This window comes from Ictidomys tridecemlineatus, chromosome 4, assembly GCF_052094955.1.
Source record: "Ictidomys tridecemlineatus isolate mIctTri1 chromosome 4, mIctTri1.hap1, whole genome shotgun sequence".
In the NCBI taxonomy this organism is placed as follows: domain Eukaryota; kingdom Metazoa; phylum Chordata; class Mammalia; order Rodentia; family Sciuridae; genus Ictidomys; species Ictidomys tridecemlineatus.
The window spans coordinates 137,105,988-137,128,242 of record NC_135480.1 but is presented as its reverse complement, the minus strand read 5'-3'; the positions used below and the strand labels follow the sequence as shown (position 1 = coordinate 137,128,242).

Here is a 22,255-nt window from a genome sequence, read left to right as displayed (position 1 = left end):
GATAGAGAGGTTATTTTCACTGTCACCCCATCCATGTCTTACACAGCAAATAGTACTGCAGAATCTGGGACTTGGGTGGGGACCGAGGCATTCCTAGAAATTTAAGGCCAAATTCCATTGTCTCCATTCACTGTTTCTTCCTACCCACATCCCCATGTTCCTAAAAAAACAAAATGAGCTTCTGAGCATCCATCAGTGAAAAAGAGTGTTTAAAAAAAAAAAAAAAACAGTCTGTGAGCAAAGTGCACCGTGGAGGATGGAGGTGGCCTTCGGCTTTGGAGTGGCTGAGAGGTAAGGCACTGAGGGTAGGTTTATGACTCTCAGGGTTGCTGCAACCCTTTACCCCAGGCCTTGAGAAAAAGGGGATTCTTACCTTAATGCTCCTGGAATTTACCCTGTTTTAATCACAATCCCACAAAACCAAGCTTTTCATTTGTCCTGCCTGGTCACGCTCTGGGAAATTTCTAAAAGACTCCATTTTTTGGGACACTTCTTTTTTTTCCCCCCAAATCTGACCTGGTTTGGGAAAATACCTTGATATTTTGGATTAAGATTTTACCCTGGTCTTTTGGGAAGTCACTTAGATTCTCTGGGTCTTTCCAGAAGCTCCTGAGTTCTGACTAGCCCCTCCTAGCCATAAATAATCTTGACTCTCAGATAAGCCAGCCCAGAGCAGGAACTCACCACCTGGGGCTTTTGCTGCTTGGCTGCTGAGCTGAGCCTGCAGTCAGGTCTGGCCCTGGGATGGAGGCTCCATAACCTACAAGTCCCAGGCCCCCAGGCAAGCCTCACCACTGTTAGGACAGGAAAGTGGCTGTTAGGAATGTGATGTAAACCTCCCAGGTCGTGCTGCTGTGATTTGAGAGGGCAGAGGATTAGGGAAACAGTTTTCAGGGTAAAGGCTGTGATGTCAGTGAGAGAGGATGGTGTTGAGAGAAAGGAACACTTGGTAGTTTCTTAGAGAGGGCCCTGTCTTTGTATTCAGTTTCCTCTTTTTGGTTTTGTTGTCTTTTGAGATAGGGACTTTTGTAGTATTTTGACTGTGCTGCATAAAAACATTTGAATCCTTTTGTTTTCTGAACAGAGAGAAGTTCATTTCTCAAGGTATTATTGACTCTTTGCTCTTTTTCCTCTTGTGATTTTTACTATTTTGCACACATCCAGATGCTTGTATTAACTAGCAGCTACAGATTTGGCCTTTTGTGTCTATGGGGGCAGTTTTGAACATCTAGCTTCAGCTGAGTCCTGTCTCTAGTGATTCTTTTTCCTTTTTCTTACAGACTCTGTGTTTTCTTTTGTATATCAGGTTTGAAAGGGGTTCTGCTGTGAATAGTGAGCACATTTTTAACATCCTAGTGTCTTATTAGAATGTATCTTTATAGAGGGCTAAGACTAAGGTCATTTAAAATATATTTTGAGGACATTTCATTATTGCTAACAGTACCAGAAATGTATCTCTGAGAATTTTTTATTTAGTTTACAAACACTGGTTATACACATTTATGTAGTAAATGTTCTGGCCTAGTGTATTTTCAAATGGTGAATGGTGACCCAGTTGTAGAGCATTTAGTCAATCTAATTAATTAGTCATCACTAGCATCCAGTAAGAAAAAAGGGGGATGGGGTAGAGAGGTGACAAAGGAGGAGGGGAGCAAAAATATCAGAATGAATCACTCAAAGTAAGGGTAAATATTTTTTTGTAAAACTTTTTAAAATTTTATGAGAGAGAGAGAGAGACTCTGTGTGTGTGTGTGTGTGTTTTTGTGTGTGTGTGTGTGTGTGTGTGTGTGTGTGTGTGTGTGTGTGGTGTATTTCCTGGGTCCTGATGTGAACTAATATTTCTTGTGGGTCTCAAACAAGTTTGAGAAAGTAGACATATAGGTTTAGCATGCAGTCTTTTTAGTTACTGTTCTTCTAAGAAAGAAAAAATGATTATATGTTCATCTCTAATTATGTGCTATACTCAGAATTGATATGCTGTATTCATCCAGTGGAAGTAATATTGAAAAAGAGCTAAAAGATAAAGTTCAAGTTGAAAAAAAAAAAAAAAGGTTTGAGGCATATGCTCACGCCTCCAGCCTAATCACCATTTTCAATCACAGGCTTCAGGCAAGTTCGTCTACTAGCTGTTCTTGGACTTCCTGACTTCCACCCGCTCTGTGACTTCCGTATTATCATTGTGGGGCAGCTCTATCCTGCCTCTTTTTGCATGGGTACCTACTGTTCTCTTTCCAAAATTTAGACAGGTGTCAACTGCTGTCATAGCTTATAGTAGCCATAATTCACTAGGGAGTTGTATGCATTCTCAGGTTTGTGCTTGTTCTTTGCATTGAAGTTGCTTATCTTGTTACCATTTTTTATTTTTCATGGCAAAGTAGAGAAAAGGAGAACAAAAGAGGCCTTATATTAATATATAATACTCTGCTGATAAATAAAATACAGATAATTTCTGAGTTGTCCTTTACTAGGACAATAATAGAAACACATTTTCTTTGTTGTGCATGGAATTCCTATTCATTGTAGACAATTTAGAAATAAAAAAAAAAAAAGAAATGTGACTTATAGTTCTACCACCCGGAGATAACTGTTAATATTTTGTTGTTTTCTTGCAGTTTTTCTAATATGCATATTTTAGTTCTGTGTGGCTGATTTTATACATATTACAACCAGATTTTTTTACAGAGTTGCAAAACATCAGAATATTCCCCAAAAGCTATTTTTTAAAGAATGTGATAAACCTTTTAAAAAAATTTTTACCAAGACAACATGTATTCCAGCATATGTATACATTTATACATTCATACATTTCTGGGTTTTTTTCGGTGAATAATTTTGTATTCATGATCATAGATTAAAAATAACCAATTTAAACTCCTATTTCAACCTTTAATAGCCATTAAAAGATAGAATGTTGAAACTGTGCTCTGTTTGCTTAATAAAACATTAAGATATCTCTGTCAGGGGCTGGAGTCATCTAAGGCACTCGGTTTGATTCTCAGCACCACATATAAATAAATAATGGTCCATCAACAACTAAAAAAAATATATTAAAAAAAGATATTATAAGTGATAAGTTCCTTAATATACAGGACTAGAGTTACAATAATAGTGTTTGCCAGTGAGGATGAAGACACAAGAAGTAAGCCCCAAATAATAAAAAATGCGTAGTAATGATGTACGTGGTAGCACGTGTCTGTAATCCCAGTAACTCAGGAGGCTGAGGCAGGAGGATGTAAGTTTGAGGGCAGCCCTGGTAACTTAAGGAGACCCTGTCTAAAAATAAAAAATAAAAAAGGGCTAGGATGTAGCTGAGTGGTAAAATACCCCTGAGTTCCAATCACCAAAGGAAAAATAGGCATAGTAATTAACAATGGCTAACATTGTTAATTAAACATCCCAAACTGCACCTGATATTTTACATATAGTAATGTGTTTAATCTAGCATGAAAACCTCAGCTTTCTGGATGTTCAGAGTGTTCAGATCGCAGGGTCTAGAGCCAGGAGCCATGTCCCGAGTGGGTTCACTTCAAGTCTCCTGAGCCTGTCACCTCAGGTTCAGCCTCTTCACTGCCACTTCCTGGTCGTGTGGACCTGGACTAATGACCTCTCACTCTCTCTAGCCTCAGTTTCCTCAGCTGTAAAATAGGGCTCATAAAGGATCTCCATCAAAGGATTGGTTTTGAGGAGTAAATATATTGCTGCAAGTTAATGCTTTGCCTGGTGTCTTGGCACATAGAGTTGTTCTCCCATTCACTCAGTTCCCGTGAGAGGAGTCCAAGGCCCAGCTGGTCTCTGGGGTCAGCAGGAGGCACACTTGGTGCTAAGGTTCCCCCATGTTGTGCAGTAATGCTCCCTTTGTCTGACTTGTAACTTACAGGAAAGCGGGACCATCGGATAGGGTTTCACAATTTTTCTTTCTTTTTTTTTTTTTTTTTGTAAGAGGGCAGATAGTAAATATTTTAGGCTTTTTGGACCACACAAAGTCTCTGTTGCAACTATGACTCTGCCATTGTATAATGTGGAACAGCCGCAGACAATATCCAAATGAACTGCTGTGCTCCAAACTTTATTTCATGGACTCTGGAGTTTGAATTTGAATTTTTAAAAATATTATTTTTTACCTTCCCCTGTACTATTTAAAAATGTAAAACTCTTCTTCTCATGGGTCACACAAAACCAGGTATTATTGTTATGGGTCAGCCCTCGTACTTATTTTGCTTTTTGTAGAAGATGGGATGACCAATGTAGACTTCTTCTTACTATTATTACTTAATTTCCAGGACTGTAATTGTGTTCTCCTATTTTCCATGAGGTCTCCTTAAACTGTCTTGGAAGCCCTTCATCCTGGGATAAATAGTCTTTAGTGGCTGTAATGTTTAGTCAGTCAAAACACGATTGACAAAGAGTTTGTCATTTGGAATTTTGAACCCTGCTCTTTTGGGACTTGTATTTCATATGGAAGAGAAGAAATAAAAATAACCAGCAGGTATGGTCTCTCAAGATGTAAAAACAACCAAGTTTGCTGAAAGGCACTAAAAAAGCATAAGCAAATGAAAAAAAAAATGGATTAGAAAGGCTCACTGTTAATAAACAGAACCCTCTTGTCAGAAAACACACTGGCTACTGTTTTTAAGGAGTCTGTCATTCCTGCAGCTGAAATCAAGACACGTTTTAAATTCTTTAGTCCCCCCCACCCCTTTTCCTTTTTGGATTGGATAGGGAGGTAGCAAAGAAGAGTAGTGCTAGAATAAGGAGGGATAATAATGTCATGTTCATTGTCTTTTCTATTAGATATGCAAGTATAATGAATGAAGCTAATTTATCCAAGAATATGAATATGTGGGAAGAAACTTATTCATTACATCTGCAACTTTTGGACATTACTGTGCTCCAAATCACATTGTGATTTTCTTTCCAAGGATTATAGTCTCTCTTTTTATTTTCAAGAGCAGTGGGCTTTTGTGGAATGACACACAGAAATCTGAGCCAAGAAGCCTGTTCTGAGCTAACCACCTCATTTACTGGCATTGGAATCCACAAAGCCCAGGGGAGGTCTATGTTGGTCCAACAGAGCACAGCTGTTTCCTTTCACCCTAGGAATCTAAAGGACGGCCTTGACTCTTGGATACCATCACATGAACTCCTTCTGTTTTGTTTTTGAGCAGAAAACATCCTGTTTCATCATGCATGTTTAATAGAATAAATATGCTCAGTGGAAATCATATTAATACTTTCACTTACTCTGACAACATTCTAAGGTGTTGACACTTTTTGGGTAATACCATAGGGTATAAATAAAGAGTAATACATCCTTCATTCTCTTAGACAAATGTGAGAAAAATATACGTATATAGTCCATTCACTTTTTTTAAATGATTCTCCTTTGATCAAATAATTCTCTTCCTTTTCTTCTTTCTTGAGAGCTCTAAGCTTGTTTGTACCCAGCTGCTTTGGGGGAAGATGGAAGAATATTGGCTTTTATATATATATTGACGTTGATCTCTAGTAAGGTAATATATTTTACTTAAAAACCTCATATATAAATGTACACACATGTATAAGTTCATCTTAGCCTCACATTTCTTTTAGAATTTGTTGTTGAGCTTTGGCTGGTTGTCCAAAGGGGGTATTGTCTACTTCAGACAAGATTGGGTGTGTTCAGAGTAGTATGGCCACAAACAGGATTCTCTACTTCAGTGTCATGCTTGACACATTAAGATTTCTGCTCAAGCAGGGATTGTAGATTACAGAGCGAACACTCATGCCTGATCACAGTTGTACCACCAGTAATGCAAACAAGGCAGGGCATTTTGATTTATTGTTATCTTTATATTAATTTGGAAAAACATGTAAATATTCTAAATGTAACTTATCCAAAGGTGGACTTTATATATTCTGATTTGATATTTTGTGCTTTATTTATTGAAATCCTTTTAGTCAATTGAAAGCATAAATGTATATATAGTATTGGAAGAATACCCATTGTATGGATGATAATTTTAAGGCTGCAGTTTTGTGTGTGTGTGTGATGCTGGGGATTAGAACCCAGGACCTTGTGCATGCAAGGCAAGCACTCTACCAAATAAGCTATATCCCCAGCCCAAGGCTGTCAATTTTAAGCCCCAAATCATTAAAGAGTAAAAATTGTAGGTATAGACTGAGATTTAATGTTGAGATAGCGTGATTGCTAGTAATCTTTGGGAAACCATGGAATTCTTCATGGGATGCTTCATGGGATTGTCTTCCTTGAAGTGGCATCACCAGGAGAGGAGCAGGAGGTACTCAGTGCATTTCTGTAACAGGGAAAGGAAGGTTTACTAACTTGCGGCAGAGTGGTTGCAGAGATGTCCTGCTTTTCCACCTCTTTATTTAGATAGAGCATGTGCTACTTTTGCAAAAGTCCCATGGGGCTGCCTTTGATAGTGCCGCGGAATTTTGATACTTGCACTTTTATATTAAACTTTCAAAGTGGGTCTATAGGAATTTCTTCCTTTCTTTCTTTCTTTTCTTCTTCTTTTTTTTTTTTTTGTCTCTTTTGTGGTGCTGAACAGAACCCAAGACCTCATTATTTTTAGGCCAGTGTTCTACCACTAAGCTATATTCTCAGCCTGGAATTTCTAGTAAGATTATAATCATCGTTAAATCTTTAGATAAGAGTTTCAGATTTATTCTTGTATTGAGTAGTTTATTCTGTGAAGACAACATTTAGTTTTTCTAAATATTAATTGTTAATATTTGCCCATTTTATAGCATGCCAACATAATTTTGGATGAATATTTCTAAAATAAATATCTATTTTGTCCATTTCCAACATTTCAAATAATCATAATTATTTCTACTAAGTATACTAGGCTCTGCTCCTATTTAATTTTTTTTAAAGCCACTAAATTAGTTTCATAGTCTATGGATAGTGGGTCATTATCTGCATTTTTTAAATGTTGAGACTCGCTGTGAGAAAAGTTGAGACTCGCTGTGAGAAAAGTGAGACAGTGGGGAGGGGTTATTATTTTTTTAAAATGTTTATTTTTTAGTTTTAGGTGGACACAATATCTTTATTTTATTTTTATGTGGTGCTGAGGATCGAACCCAGTGCCTCACGCATGCCAGGCCAGCGCACTACTACTTGAGCCACATCCGAGCCCCCACGAGGGGTTATTTTTGTATGCAGTATTTTAGTCCTGCAACAGATGCTGGGGAGGGTTTTCTAGTTATGTTCTTTTCCCCAAAATGCAACTTAAATTTCAAAGATATGTTAAGATTTGTGAAAAATAGCCAGTCATATGCCAGCCACAGTACCCTAGTGAGGCCCTAAGGAACTTAGTGAGACCCTGTCTCAAAAAAAAAAAAGAAAAAAAAAAACAGAAAGTGCTGGGGATGTGGCTCAGTGGTTAAGTGCCCCTGGGTTCAATCCCTGGTACTAAAATAAAAGGAAAAAAAAAACCCATGAATTAACATCATTGCTAAAAAATTTTCTGTAGGGGCTGTGCTAGTTTGTACTCCCACTAAAAGTCTGAGAATTCTAGTTTTTCTCATCTTTATTAACATTATATATATATATATATATATATATATATATATATATATATATTTATGGATATGTATATACAGTGTGTGCATATGTGTGTGTGTGTGTATATATATATATATAGATATATATAGAGAGAGATATATATAGATATATATATATATATAAAATAAACAGTCAACAGATTGAGTATTACTTAGCCAAAATGCTTGGGACCAGAAGTGTTTCAGATTTCAGAGCTTTTTAGATTTTGAAATATTACTATGGACTCTCTGGTTGAATATCCCTAATCTGAAAGTTCAAAATCCTAGATGCTTCCAAATCCAAACTTTTAAATTTAGACTTTATTTTTTAGGGCAGTTTTAAGTTCACAGAAAAATCGAGTGGAAGTCATAGAGATTTTCCATATATCTTGCTGCCCTACACATGCATAGTCTCCCTAGTAATCAATTTCCCCCACTAGAGTGGTACATTGGTTACAATCAATAGACCTACCTTGACAGATCATTATTACCCTATTGTCTCCCTGATAATCAATTTCCCCCACTAGAGTGGTACATTGATTACAATCAATAGATCTACATTGACAGATCATTATTACCCTAAGTTTATAGTTCACCTTAGGATTCACTTAGGACCTTCTGTGGGGTTTAGATGAATACATGACATGTATCCACCACTGTAGTGTCATACAGAGTAGCTTCACTGCTCTAAAATCCTCTGTGCCTCACTTGTTCAAACTTTTCTCCCCACTTATCCCTGGCAACCACTGATCTTTTTACTGTCTCCAGAGTTTTGCCTTTCCAAGATGTACATAGTTGGAATTATACAGTGGGCTTTACAGATTGATTTCTTTCACTTAGTAATTTTGTATGGAAGTCTGCGCCATCTGTCATAGCTACTCAACTCATTTAGTTTTAGTGCTAATAATATTCTGGCATCTGCCCAGTTTATTTTTCCCATTGTCCAGTGTCTTTCATTTTAGTCACACAGTAGGTCCATAATGGTTATCATCACTAATTTAAATGAAGCCTCTCTAAAAGGTCCCATGCTTCCTGGCATTCTTAAAGATCCGAGAAATCATCAGTCTGATACAGGTAACTACACTGTGACATTTCAAATGGTCATTCCTCTTGCTCTCTATCAAATGCCAGTCTCTGCCTGGGAGCAGTCCCTTTTTAACATTGCCCTGGTGTCTCTCTCTCAAAGCTTTTTCTCTACTCCTTCATCAACAGAGAATAAAATAAATTAGAAATTTTGTGTTCAAATTTATGAGCCCCAAGTCATCTGAGCATTGTTCCAGGGCCTCTAGGTACTCTCATACATTACCTCAAAGCAGAAGTTTCTCTTACTCTTTGCCTATAAAAGACCCCCCCTCCCCCCCCCCACCCTCCACTTTCTCCCTTCTTCTATTCCCTTGAACATGAATTCATTTATTTGAGTTGGAAGCCAACGTTGCTCCAGAGGAAAAATGTAGCATTTGGCTGATGACCAGTGGATTCGCCCCTTCTCTATAGGGGCTGGGTGGGGTTGCAGAGAAAAGGGAAGGGCGAGGCTGGCAAAAAGTGGAGCCAGCAGATGCCTGCCTGCTCCTGCTGCTGCTGCTGCTGCTGCTGTTGCTGCTGCTGCTGCTGCTGACGTGGGAATTTGCTTATCTTGTTTATGTCCTTCTGGAGACCAGCCTTGCTCAACTCCTTCATACTGTTCTATTCCCTGTGCTGCTGGTTCATGCAGGACTCTCCCAAAGCATCAGACAAAAGGGTGGGCCTCTTCAGTCAGGTGATTTTCAGGTCATTCCCAGTCTTCTCAGCTCCACTTTCTTCCAGCCTTGTGTGAGAAAACAACGAAGCTGAGAGTCACAGGAAGGCATCTAATATAGCCTATTTGCTTATATAAGAACACAACTATTTTACGTTTGTGAATCTGCCTTCTGTAAAAAAAATTGGAATTCATCAGTGCCTACTCTTTATGATCTGTTATGATGGGTACTGTTATTTATACACACACACACACACACATTATTTTTTCTGGTACCAGAGATTGAACCCAGGGGCACTTAACTACTGAGCCATATCCCCATCCCTTTTTATTTTATTTTGAGACAGGGTCATGCTAAGTTGCCTGTGGCCTTGCTGTTTCTGGGGTTCTCTTTGAACTTGTGATCCCCCTGCCTGAACCTCCCAAGCCACTGGGATTATAGGCATACTGTCATATTTTGTCTACAAGGAAGGTAAAATACAAACAGAGCACCCTGATTTCTTTCCCTCAACACTCTCTGTGAACCTGCAAACCTGGAGAATGTTGCTCAAAGTTTAATCAAATTCGATAAAAATGGTTAGTTAAAGTATTAAACTGATTAATTATTAACTAATCATATTAAGTATTATTAATTATTGTTCTCATGAGAGAACCTCTAGCTGTGGTAAGCTGTAAGTATGGAAATCATCTGTTTTTCTTTTTTTATGTATATCTTTCATATCCTGCAGCTCTTTCTATTGCATTCTTCCATTTCTAGTAGACTCAATTTTGAGAATGGAATAGATTAAGGAACTTTTATAATATATGGATTAAAAGGGATCTATAAGAGTCTAATGTTACACAAATAGAATGTTCCTTTATAGAATAGCCCAACAAATTAATTTATATTTAGTATGAAGCAAAGTTTAAATTAATCTCCTACTTCATTCAGTGTGAACAATTTAAGTAAGATTATCACAAGATGTACAATTATAAAAATCAGTAGCTTATTCACATATCATGTATTTATTTTCAGGTTCCTTAATTTTTATTGAATTTTATCTAAAGCCCATTAGTTTGACCTTGGGTCTTTTTTTTTAAACCAAAATCAGTACCCACTTCTCATTGCTGTCCACCCCAAGGAAAAAGAACATCCTAGCACTATTGATTTTGGTCACTAGTGGACTACTTCCTGTGTGACTTCTCCGTGGAAAGTTTGAAGTAATCCAGATAACTATTCTCTCCTCTCAGACAATCAAGTCAGCAGAAAGCATTTCTCCTGGCAGCTTCCCCTTCCGGGTGATGTTTCCTTTCTCTAAAAAGGGTGTGGGTGTGGGGAGAAACAAAACAAAACAGACTTCACACAGAAAAAAAGTTCAGTTTTGATTTTGCCTATGAAGAATAGGAGAGATACAGCACTAGAATTCAGATCACAGAAAGTATTTTCTGGTAGATACTCCAAATTACAGGGGATAGGAGATGCTCTTCTATATGAAGATGTTTAGAGGAAAGAGAATGGTGTTTCTGCCTTCCCCAAATGAAAGTATTGTTACTTTTTTCATGGATTAAAAGTCACACACATACCGTGCAATGAGTGTAAATAATAATATACAGAGGGATGTGATGGCCCCAAAAATGATGCTGTCATTCAAGATTTGTGTGTGGTTAACATAAACAGGATAGTACTGGGCATGCTGCTCTCCCTAACCTATCTTTCACTGAATAGTTTGTAGACTCTTCTATGTTGATATCTGTGCTCTGTCTGTAGCATTCTTTTCTTTTTTTTTTTTTGATAAGTAAAAATTGTATATATTTATGGTGTACAACATGATGCTTTGATACATGTTTACTTTGTGGTCTGGCTAACTCAAGCTAATTAACAGATGCATTACCTCACATACTTTTCATGTATTTGTGATGAGAACACTGAAAATCTATTCTTAGCAGTTTTCTTTTTAATCTTAATTTGTTTTTTATTGGTGCATTATAATTATGCATTATAGGGGGATTCCTTATGCTGTATTCATGCATGTACTTAACGTAAATTGCTCAATCTCCTTTCCCAGTTCCTTTCTTTTTTCTTTGTCCTCCCTCCCCCTGATCCATTTGCTCTACTCTGCTAATCTCCCTTCTATTATTATTATTATTTCAACTAGAGCATTATTATTATATAATGAAGGGGATTCATTGTGGTATGTTTGAACATGAACATAGCATAAGACAAATGTCTATAATGAGAACTTTTCTTCTTTCTCTCCTTATTAAGAGAGAGTGTATGACAATAGCCACCAAAGAATTTTAATTTTCTTTTTTTTTGGCCTGGTTTAATTCCTTCACAGAAGAAAATTCTTCTTTAGAGTTGAGTATGCATCATTCATTCATTCATTCATTCAGCAAACATTTATTGAGCACCTCTTAGATTACAGATCATGAAGAAATACAGACACAGCTTTGCTAGCTCAGAACTAGGTTCCCTTTCACAAACACAGCAGGTTCTTCATTGTTTTCCACAATTAGACCGGATCTGTCTTTACTTTCCTTTTAGTAATTTTCAAGTGTATAGTCTGCAGTTAATTGCAGTCACTATGATGTACAGTAGATCTCTTGGCTTATTCTTCCTGTCTAACTGAAGTTTTGTGTCCTTTGACCATCTCCCAATTTCCCTCAACCCCCCACCTCTGCTAACTACCATTTTACTTTCTGTTTCTGTAAATTCAATTTTTTTTGGATTCCACATATGCTACAGTTTGGTTCTGGTATGTTCCACAAAGGCCTGTGTGTTAAAGGCTTAGTCCCCAGGGTGGTGCTGTTGGGAGATGGTGGAACCTCTGGAGGTAGGGCATTGTGTGAGGTCCTTAGGTCATTGGGGCATGCCCTGAAGGGGATTGTGGGACCTGGTTCCCTCCTTCCTCTTTTGATTCTTGGCCATAGGTGAGCAGGATCTCCTTCTTTATGAAGGCTGGATAGCATTCTATTGTGCATATATACCATAGTTTCTTTATCCATTCAGCCATTGATAGACACTTAAGTTGATGCCATGTCTTGGCTTTTATGAATAATGTGCAGCATTCTTTTTTAGTGACTTTATTGTATGGATGAACCACAGTTGATTTACATAGTTCCCTCTTTTTTAAAAAATATGTTTTGGTTGTTGGTGGAGCTTTTTTATTTTATTTTATTTTATTTATTTGTTTATACTTGGTGCTGGAACCCAGTGCCTCACATGTGCTAGGCAAGTACTCTACACTGAGCTACAACCCCAGCTCATAGTTCCTTCTTAATAGACATTTAAGTCATGTTCTAAACCTGCATTCTTTCATACACTAGCCACTAGCCATGTGTGGCAATTTAACTTAATTAAAATTAAATAATAGTAAACATCAGTTCCTTGATCACATGGACCACATAACATGTGCTCTGTATGGGTAACTCACAAAGATGTTGAACTTTTCTGTCATTATATTAAGTTATACTGGACAGTGTTGTTCTAAACTACTGTTTTTCAGACTTTTGTGAGTGCATATTTCCATTTGTTTTATTATTCATCTATTCTTCATTTATTTAGCAAATAATTACTAAATCCCTCCTATGCTCTAGACTCTGTGCTAGGTACTTGCATATCTCACTCATAAAGTGACATCAATTCCTGGCTTCATAATGATTAAATTCTTTTTTTTTTTTTTTTTGTACTGGGAATTGAACCCAGGATTACTTAACCACTGAACCACATCCCCACTCCTTTTTATTATTTTTATTTTTTGTTTTGAGACAGAGTCTGGCTTTGTTGCTTAAGGCTTCACTTAGTTGTTGAGCCTGGCCTTGAACTTGCAGTCCTCCTACCTCTGCCTCTCAATGCTTTGGGATTATAGGTGCCCATCATTACGCCTGGCCATAATACTTAAATCCTATTAAACTAAAGTTTCTTGAATACTTACTCTTAGTAAATGTGCATGTATTTATAAGTTGTATATCCATTATATTATGCTTCTATATTATAAAGTATGTTCAAGTAGGAAAAAGAGTTAGATAAAAATGTGAATAATTTGTGAAGTAGGCTTCCTGAATCCTACCTCAGAGTCCACTGTTCTGAATGATGTCCTGTTTTAGATATCATCTTTAAAGGGTCTTCCAGCCAGTGCTCCAAGTGAATAGATTTCTATTTCTATATATTTTCTAAATCTACTTATTTCATGACCCCCCCCCCACTCCCGTTTTATTGTCTGTAGATCCTATGCTGTTTGAGTTTGTACTCGTGTATTCATCTAGCAAATTTGTTTATACTGTGTGCCTGGTAGATGCTATGAAATTGAATGCTTTTTTTTTTTTTTTAAAAAAAAGGGTTAAAAAGGTTAAAAAGTCTTTAAAAAATATATATATGTTTAATTGTCAATGGATTTTTATTTTATTTATTTATATGTGGTGCTGAGAATCGAACCCAGTGCTACACATATGCGAGGCAAGTGCTCTACCATTGAGCCACAACCCCAGCCTTTGAAGGATGTCTTAGTTGAACTTTGTATTAATGTGACCAAAGTACTCAACAAGAATAACTTAAAGAAGGAAAAATTTTATTTGGAGCACACGGTTTTAGAAGTCTCCATCTATAGACATCTGACTCCATTACTCTGGGCCATAAGTGAGACAGAACATCATGCGGAAGGGCTCAGTGGAGGAAAACTGCTCACATGGTGATGCAGAGAGCAGAGAGAGAAAGAGAGGGAAGGAGCCATAGGAAAGATCTACATTTCCAGGGCACACTCTCAGAGACCCATCTCCAGGCATAACCCACCTGCCTACAGTTAACACCCAGTTAGTCCACTTAAACCAGGATGGGCTGATTAGGTTACAGCTCTCACAATGCAATCATTTCATCTCTGAATATTCCTGCATTAACAGGAGCTTTTGGGTGACACCTCGTATTCAAACTTTAACAAATGATTTGGGGTTCTTGTCTTCAGATGAAGTGGACTAGCAAATAAAGGCTTTGGATACAGAGTATTATGGAAATGTTGCAGATGGACATTTAAAGAGGCATTGTTTGGCAGGATGGAGGACAACACTCAAGTAGTCCTCTTTGCTTGGTTATTGTACTTTCTCTGTTTGGGGACTTGATGCAATTACAGGTTTCTTCAACAAGTTCTTTTGTTTTCTCCATGGTCTTGTCTTTTCTTTTGAAAAATATAAAATTTTAACTGGCTGATTTAAGAATATTGAGCCAGATATTGTGTACTAGCAGATAAATGAAAAGTTGTGCTGCAGTTGTGCTGCAATTGTGTATAATGAATCAAAATGCATTCTGCTGTCATATATACCTAATTAAAATAAAAAAAAATATTGAGCCAGTGTAGATGTTCCCACTAAATTTTTTTTATATTAAGATGTTCTCTCACTTTTCTTTCTAAACTTAGATCTTAGGGTTGGGAGGACTGACTCTGTAGAGGCCAGAAACTAAGCACCAGCAATCATGTAGCTCCAGCTGGTAGGAAGAAGCAAAGCCATCCCCCAGAGGTGGGCGTTTATTCTTGTATTCATTTAACAAATATTTTAAAAATCCTTTCTATGTGGAAAAGCTACTTAATTAGAAATAACTCTCCTCTCATTTACTTTTTTCTTTTTTAAAAATTTGTTTTAATTAGTTATATGTGACAGTAGAATGCACTAATATACTTTGATGTATCATACATAGATGGGATATAATTTCTCATTTTTCTGAATATACATGTTATAGAATCACATTGGTCATACAGTCACATACGTACATAAAGTAATAATGTCTGTTTCATTCTACTGTCTTTCTTATCCCCACATCCCCTGCCTTCCCCTCCTTTCACTTCCCTCTCTCTGATCTAAGGTAACATTATTTATTTACTTATTTATTTTGCGTTACAGTTCTTAATACACATAAATACCATGCTTTTTTGTATTTCTGTTTGTATATAAAGTATGTCGACATCCAGTTCAAGTCTTCATATATGTACTTTGTATAATAATGACCATCACATTTCACCATCCTTGTTACTCCCCTACCCGCTTCCTTTCCCTCCCACCCCTCTACCCTATCTTGAATTCATCTATTCCTCCCATGCTCTTCTTCCCTACCCCACTATGAGTCAACCTCCCTATCAGAGAAAACATTTGGTATTTGTTTTTTGGGGGATTGCCTGACTTCACTTAGCATTATCTTCTCCAAAGCTATCCATTTACCTGCAAATACCATGGTTTTCTTCTTTTTTAATGCTGAGTAAAATTCCATTGTGTATATATGCCACATTTTTTTTTTTTATCCATTCATCCACTGAAGGACATCTAGGTTGGCTCCACAGTTTAGCTATTGTGAATTGTGCTGCTATAACATTGATGTAGCTGTGTCCCTGTAGTATGCTGTTTTTTTTTTTTTTTTGAGAGAGAGAGAATTTTAGTATTTATTTTTTAGTTTTCGGCAGACACAACATCTTTGTTTGTATGTGGTGCTGAGTATCGAACCCAGGCCGCATGCATGCCAAGCGAGCACACTACTGCTTGAGCCACATCCCCAGCCCATAGTATGCTGTTTTTAAGTCCTTTGGGTATAGTCCGAGAAGAGGAGTAGCTGGGTCAAATGGTGGTTCCATACCCAGTTTTCCAAGCAATCTCCATACTGCTTTCCAAATTGGCTGCACCAGTTTGCAGTCCCACCAGCAATGTATGAGTGTACCTTTTTCCCCACATCCTCTCCAACACTTATTGTTGTTGTCTTCATAATAGCTGCCATTCTGACTGGAGTGGGATGATATCTTAGAGTGGTTTTGATTTGCATTTCTCTGATTGCTAGAGATGATGAGCATTTTTTCATATACTTATTGATTGATTGTATATCCTCTTCTGAGAAGTATCTGTTCAGGTCCTTAGCCCATTTGTTGATTGGGTTATTTGTTTTTTTAGTGTTTAGCTTTTTCAGTTCTTTATATACCCTACAGATTAGTTTCTGAAGAACATAACAGATTCTGCTACTTATAGAAAATTTAGAAATGAAAGAACTGATCACATGTTATCTTTTCTTTTCTTTTAGGGCAAGTTAAAGTCTTCAGAGCTCTGTATACATTTGAACCCAGAACTGTAAGTATTCAGTTTCTAACCTTAAAGTTGATATAAAAACCTAAGTTGAAATCTTAGAGTACTTTTGATTTGCACTTCTCTATGCTAGTGATGATGAAATTTTGTTCATTTATTTGTTGATTGATTGTATGTCATCTTCTGAGAAGGACTTAAAAACAGCATACTACAGGGACACAACCACATCAATGTTTATAGCAGCATAATTCACAATAGCTGAACTTTGAAGCCAACCTAGATGCCCTTCAATAGATGAATGGATAAAAATAATGTGGCATATATACACAATGGAATATTACTCAGCAATAAGAGAGAATAAAATCATGGCATTTGCAGGTAAATGGACGGAATTGGAGAAGATAATGCTAAGTGAAGTTAGCCAATCCCAAAAAACCAAGTGCCGAATGTTTTCTCTGATATAAGGAGGCTGATTCATAGTGCGGAAGGGAGGGGGAGCATGGGAAGAATAGATGAACTCTAGATAGCGCAGAGGGGTGGGAGGGGAAGGGAGAGAGCATGAGATTAGAAATGATGGTGGAATGTGATGGACATTTTCCAAACTACATGAATGAAGGCATGAATTGGTGTGAATATACTTTGTATACAACCAGAGATATGAAAAAATTTTGCTCTACATGTGTAATATTAATTATAATGCATTCTGCTGTCATATATAAATAAAAAATTAATTAAAAAACCCAAGGTGAGCACACTAATACCATTATAAGTAGTTATGGCTATTTCAGAATAAAATAAAAACATTTTCTTTTAAAAACAAAAGAATCCTAGGGTACCAACTATTGATGAGTTCTATTGAAGGTAGATCAGTCTGGATTTGATTTTACAAAGCAATCTGCTTGGTCAAGAGTCTCCTGGCATAGATAGTAAAGTCAAACTAAAGAACATGATGGAATAATAAAGCCATGTTCTTGTCGGTGGTAATCTGAATGGGGGTTATGTAGTTGAGTTCTCAGGGTCCAGCTATGCTGGAGCATGTGTTCTCTAGGTCTCTTAAAAGAGCTCTATGGAAATTTGTGTTTTGACTTGCAAGTAGTATGCTTGCCACACAATTTAACTTTCTTAGGTGGAAACTTTAATATGAGTTTAAACACGATTTAGGTTATAACCCACTCAGGATAATTTGGAAATGAATCAGAGTATTTTATAAATAATTTAACTTGCTAATAATTAACTCTTTGTAGCTATTTCTTATTATGAATACCTACATATTAAGGGTATGAAACCTTGTTGAACTGAATTAAACTAATTTAAATGAATTTAATGAGTTTAAATTTAAATTAAATGAAGCTTCAGTATTCTTTAGCCTTAAATGCAAACCTTAAAAAAATAAAATAAAATAAAAAAATAATAAAAAAAAAATGCAAACCTTACAGTTTTGTCCAGGAGATGTTAAGAATAGGCTATTTTTATTTGTGTATTTTCTCATCCATGCATTTAAAACTGACACTTTCTCTTTAAAATATTTTGTTGTTTTATCTTTTGTCATTGTTGTTTTAATACATTATGAAACAATTACCAAGAGAAACTTTGAAAAGAGAAATGTGCTATCTCTTAACAGATAATCAAGCTACATGGAAAGGATAATGTAATGAAATTAACATTTTTTTATTCAGTATATGTTAAGTGACAAAAAATACTTAAAGTGATTTCATTTAGGCATTTCCTCTGGTCCATCTGGTCTGCCTTTTTTTTTTTTTTTTTTTTTTTTGATAGACATAAGTGACTCATAGGAATGGATGAATGGTCACTTCCTATTGCTGTTCCACAGTGTGCAAGCTAAAGTCCCTGGGTTGATTTGCAGGTCCTCCAAGTCTGAACTCCTGTGCTCCCAGAGCAGTTTTTACTCTGCTGGATATATTTTCCATTGTTGGAGTTTCTGTTATCCATTCCTAAGTTCACACATACATGGTTCAGTGAGCCCCTGCAATGTACCAGACACTGATCCAGGCCTTGAGGATAGTGTGATCACAACAGAAAGGACTCAAAACAACTTGCATCCTGGTGGGAGAGTCAGGCAATAGGCCCACAAATGAATGTGATTGTCAGGGCTCTGTGTCATGGAGAAAGGAGGGAAGGGGCAGAGAAGTGAAAAGGGATGGTCATCCAGGGATGACCATTTTATAAAGGTGACCTGTGAACAGAGACCTGAAGGAATGGAGGGAGCGGACAGAACAGCAAGTTCCAGTAGCATCTTTGATGGATTCTAGAACAGCAGAGAAGACAGTGTGGCCTGGAAAATCATGCCTATGAGAGAGGGAAGTAGGTATGTGTGCAGGGGGACAAGATGAGGACTAGGGTAGAGGGCCTTGTAGGTCTCAGTTGGACTTTGCTGTGGGTGAGATGGGAAGCAGTTGAAAGGGTCTGAGTCTGGGAGTGGTGAGATAGTGAAGATTTCGAAGAATCCCTCTAGCAGAGGAGTGGAAAGACATCTAGGAGGTTGGAAGCTTCTGATACAGCAGTGATTAATAGTGAAGCAGGGGGTTCAGATAGTTAGGAGGCAAAGGAGAAAGAAACCAAGAAAGGAAACCTGCTCTTGATGATTCTTCTTTCTTACATGCTGTTGACTTCCCTCTGTGTGCAAGCCAGCTTGCTGCCATCTTCATCTGGGTTTGTCCTAGACCTGGCTCTCCCTGGAACCAGGCTCCTCAGAAAGTTGCACAGAATAAGTGGCTCTGGGCACTGATTCACTGCTATAGATCTAGAGCCTGCCTGCAAATCCAAAATCTCTTGTTTACTCACTGTGTGAATTGGCTTAACCTCTCTGCCATCATTTCCTCATTTGAAAATGGGAATTCTACTTGCCATTCTGCAGTGGACTGCTCTTGGGATCATGGTATGAGGTAATATTCAAAGCCCAGCACCTGGTGGGCACCAGTGAGTCATACAGTCAGTGTGGCTGATATGGGGTGCATGCATATTCAAAAGACTTCCTAAACAAAATGTTTCTGAAATAAGGAAGGGTGGGTGGGCGTTTTATTCTCACCAAGGGGTTTCCGTGTTGGTGAGGGAGGGAACAGGGAGTGTTTTAGTTTGCTAAGCCTGCCATCACAGAGCATCTCGACTGAATAGCTTAAACAACAGAAATTTATTTTCTCAGAATTCCAAGAGCAAGTCCAGAAATCTAAAATCAAGGTAACAGCTTGGTTGATTTCTTCTGAGGCCTGTCTCGCTGGCTTGTAGACGGCCATTTTCTCCTTCTGTCTTCACATGATCCCTTCCCTGTGTGTGTCGGTGTCCCTGTCTCCTCTTTTTATAAGAACTCCAGTCATATTGGACGGGGACTGACCCTAAAGACTACCTGTTAACTTAATTATCTCTTTAACGACCTTATCTCTGAATATAATCATATCTGAGATAGTAGGGGATAGGATTTCAGCATAAGAGTTTTTTGGGTGGGGACACAAAAAGCCATAACAGGTATGGAAGTACGAGGCCCAGAAGGTGGCTATCTTTAACCCCTGCTCACAGGCTGACATTCTGTGCCTCTGACTGTCCTTATCAGTTGGTTCCCAGGTTGCATGTGCCCAGAGGAGGATAAGCATGGGGAAGGGTGGGTGGCCATCAGCTACCTTCCTGGATCCCACCATGAGTGAACCATCCTCTGCAGTGGCCCTTGGATCTGGAGTAGGATGTGTTCTCTTTCCTGTGTCCTTAGTTGACATCATCTTTGTCTGTCTCCCTGACCTCTCCTCCCTCTTTGGTTCTTCTTGACCTGGTGCGTGGACTCACTTTTATCACATGGACTCCGGTTTCTCCATTCCAGCTTCATTCTCGCCGGATTGATGTTCCTAAAATGTAGTTTTGATCCCACCACTGGCTTTACATCTTTATTTGACTAAAGATATGGTCTTCTGTAGTCCAGCCCCTTTCCAGCCCTACTGGGCTCTGTTCCTTCCTCTAGGGGACCATACAGGCAGGATTTGACTCACAGTAGAACCCATGTCTGGCCAAACAAATGTGGTGGCACATGCCTGTAATCTCAGTGGCTCCTAAGACTAAACCAGGAGGATCAGCAATTTAGCAAGGTCCTAAGCAACTCAGAGAGACCCTGTCTTTTTAAATAAAATATGAAAAAGGGCTGGGGATGTGGCTCAGTGTTAAGTGCCCCTGTATTCAATGCCCAGTACCAAAAAAAGAAAAAAGAAAGAATCTGAGTCTTGACCCTTTCTGGACCCATGGTCTTGCCTCTTTTAAGCTCATGTGAGCTACTTCCTCTTCCATAACTCTTCTTTGACAGCTGCAGCTAGCAGTGGGATGTCTCTTCTACCTCTGAACTCTGTCTATACTTTCAGTCCTACTTGCTGCCACAATGTTCATGGAACCCAAGGCTTTAGGATTTGCTCTGCCTACTTAGCAGCTGTGTGAGCTTAGCAAATTACCTAACCTCTCTATCCCTATACTAACACCTATAAAGTGAGAATAATAATAATAATCACTTAGGGTTCAGTAAGAATTAAGAGAGATTACATATGATGCTGCTGTTACTAGTTAAGGAGTAATTGGTACTATTTAAAGGAGTAGTAGTGGTTATATTAACAGATATTTAACAAATATTTTTGATTCAGTGATACATTGAATAATTTACCTACAATTCTGCCCCAGAATGGAGTTTCTCCTGTGCTTACAAAACAAAACAAAACAAAAAAACTCCAAAACAGTTATTTTTGAATGCACAGAAGAAAATACATACTAATGCATTTAGGTTGTTTTTTTTTTTAATTCTATATTTAAGGTGTTGCTTTAAATATAAAATTTTAATTATGTCTGGTCCTGAGGACCTAGGCTGTGGTCACTAATGACCACTCAAGCCCTGTTGCCCTCACAATCCTCTCCTCTTTCCCTCCCCTCCCCTCCATTCATATATTGAAGGGGTCACATCTGGTGGAATAGGCAGCCCCTGGCTCCCACAGACCTTCCTGACTGGTTAAGCATTCATGCTGTGCCTGTTGTTAAGTTTTGAATTTAATCTGAGAACTGGGTTTATTTGCATTTGTTCCTGAATGAGAATTTCTCTTGGTTTTTATGTCCCGTGTAGCAGGTATCTTTTCTACAGGGACAGATATACCATGGCACATCCTAAATCGACCTGGCCTCTTTAAAGACATTGTGACCACACAACTAAAGAGCTGATCTAGATACCTAGGGATGTCTGTCAACATATGCAATATGCTGGGGAGGCCTGGGTCCTGTTTTTATTGACTGTTCCACCCTCAGGAGATAGTGACAGCAATGCCCAAGGAACAGGTAGAACCTGAGGCCACTGTGGCTCCTGGTTTTTGCTGCCAGCCCATTTCTCATGTATCTTGCATAAAGGCGGAGTAGTCCTGGAGTCACCTAGCCCCATTTGGTTCTTCTCTCTAAGCGCCTGGTCCAGTAAAGTGTCACACAGAGAACTGCCGGGACTGGATAGACCAGTATGAAGATTGAGGCAGAACAGCATTGTGTGCTGGAGGAGCATTGATTTCTGAAGGGGAGCCGAAATCTTGCTCTGTAGTAAAGGTTTGCTGAACAGGTTTATAGCTCATCTGCCTCCAAAGCAGCTCTAGAATCCAACTCTAAACTTAAGATAGAGCCTGCCATGCTCCTCATTCTTATTTGCAGCAAATTCTTTTAACTTCTCTGGGACTGGTTGTGAAATAAAGATTATACCCTTGACCCAGCCATGCCTGGGGTTGTTTTGAGGAGCAAATGAGGTCAAGTATGCTTTGCAAGTAAAAGGTGCTACTGTTGGTTTTGTTGCACTACATTATCAGGGGGTGGGAAGTGAGTAATGACAGTTTATATTCCAAGGCCACCAGTTTTAACCTGGTCATGACACCATAATGTCCAGTAATGGCTGCATGATGCTTCTGTCTGAGAAATAGCATGGATTGTAAAGAA

The 22,255-nt window shown here is 38.1% G+C and overlaps 1 protein-coding gene across 1 annotated transcript in view; it reads left to right on the top strand.

The window, feature by feature from the left end:
* The window catches only part of Ostf1 (osteoclast stimulating factor 1), a 52,032-nt gene that overhangs the window by 10,505 nt on the left and 19,272 nt on the right, over positions 1-22,255 (top strand). Inside the window, exon 2 of the mRNA XM_078047480.1 lies at positions 16,311-16,357. Coding sequence (XP_077903606.1) covers positions 16,311-16,357 — 47 coding nt within the window. The remainder of the gene's footprint in view (positions 1-16,310; positions 16,358-22,255) is intronic.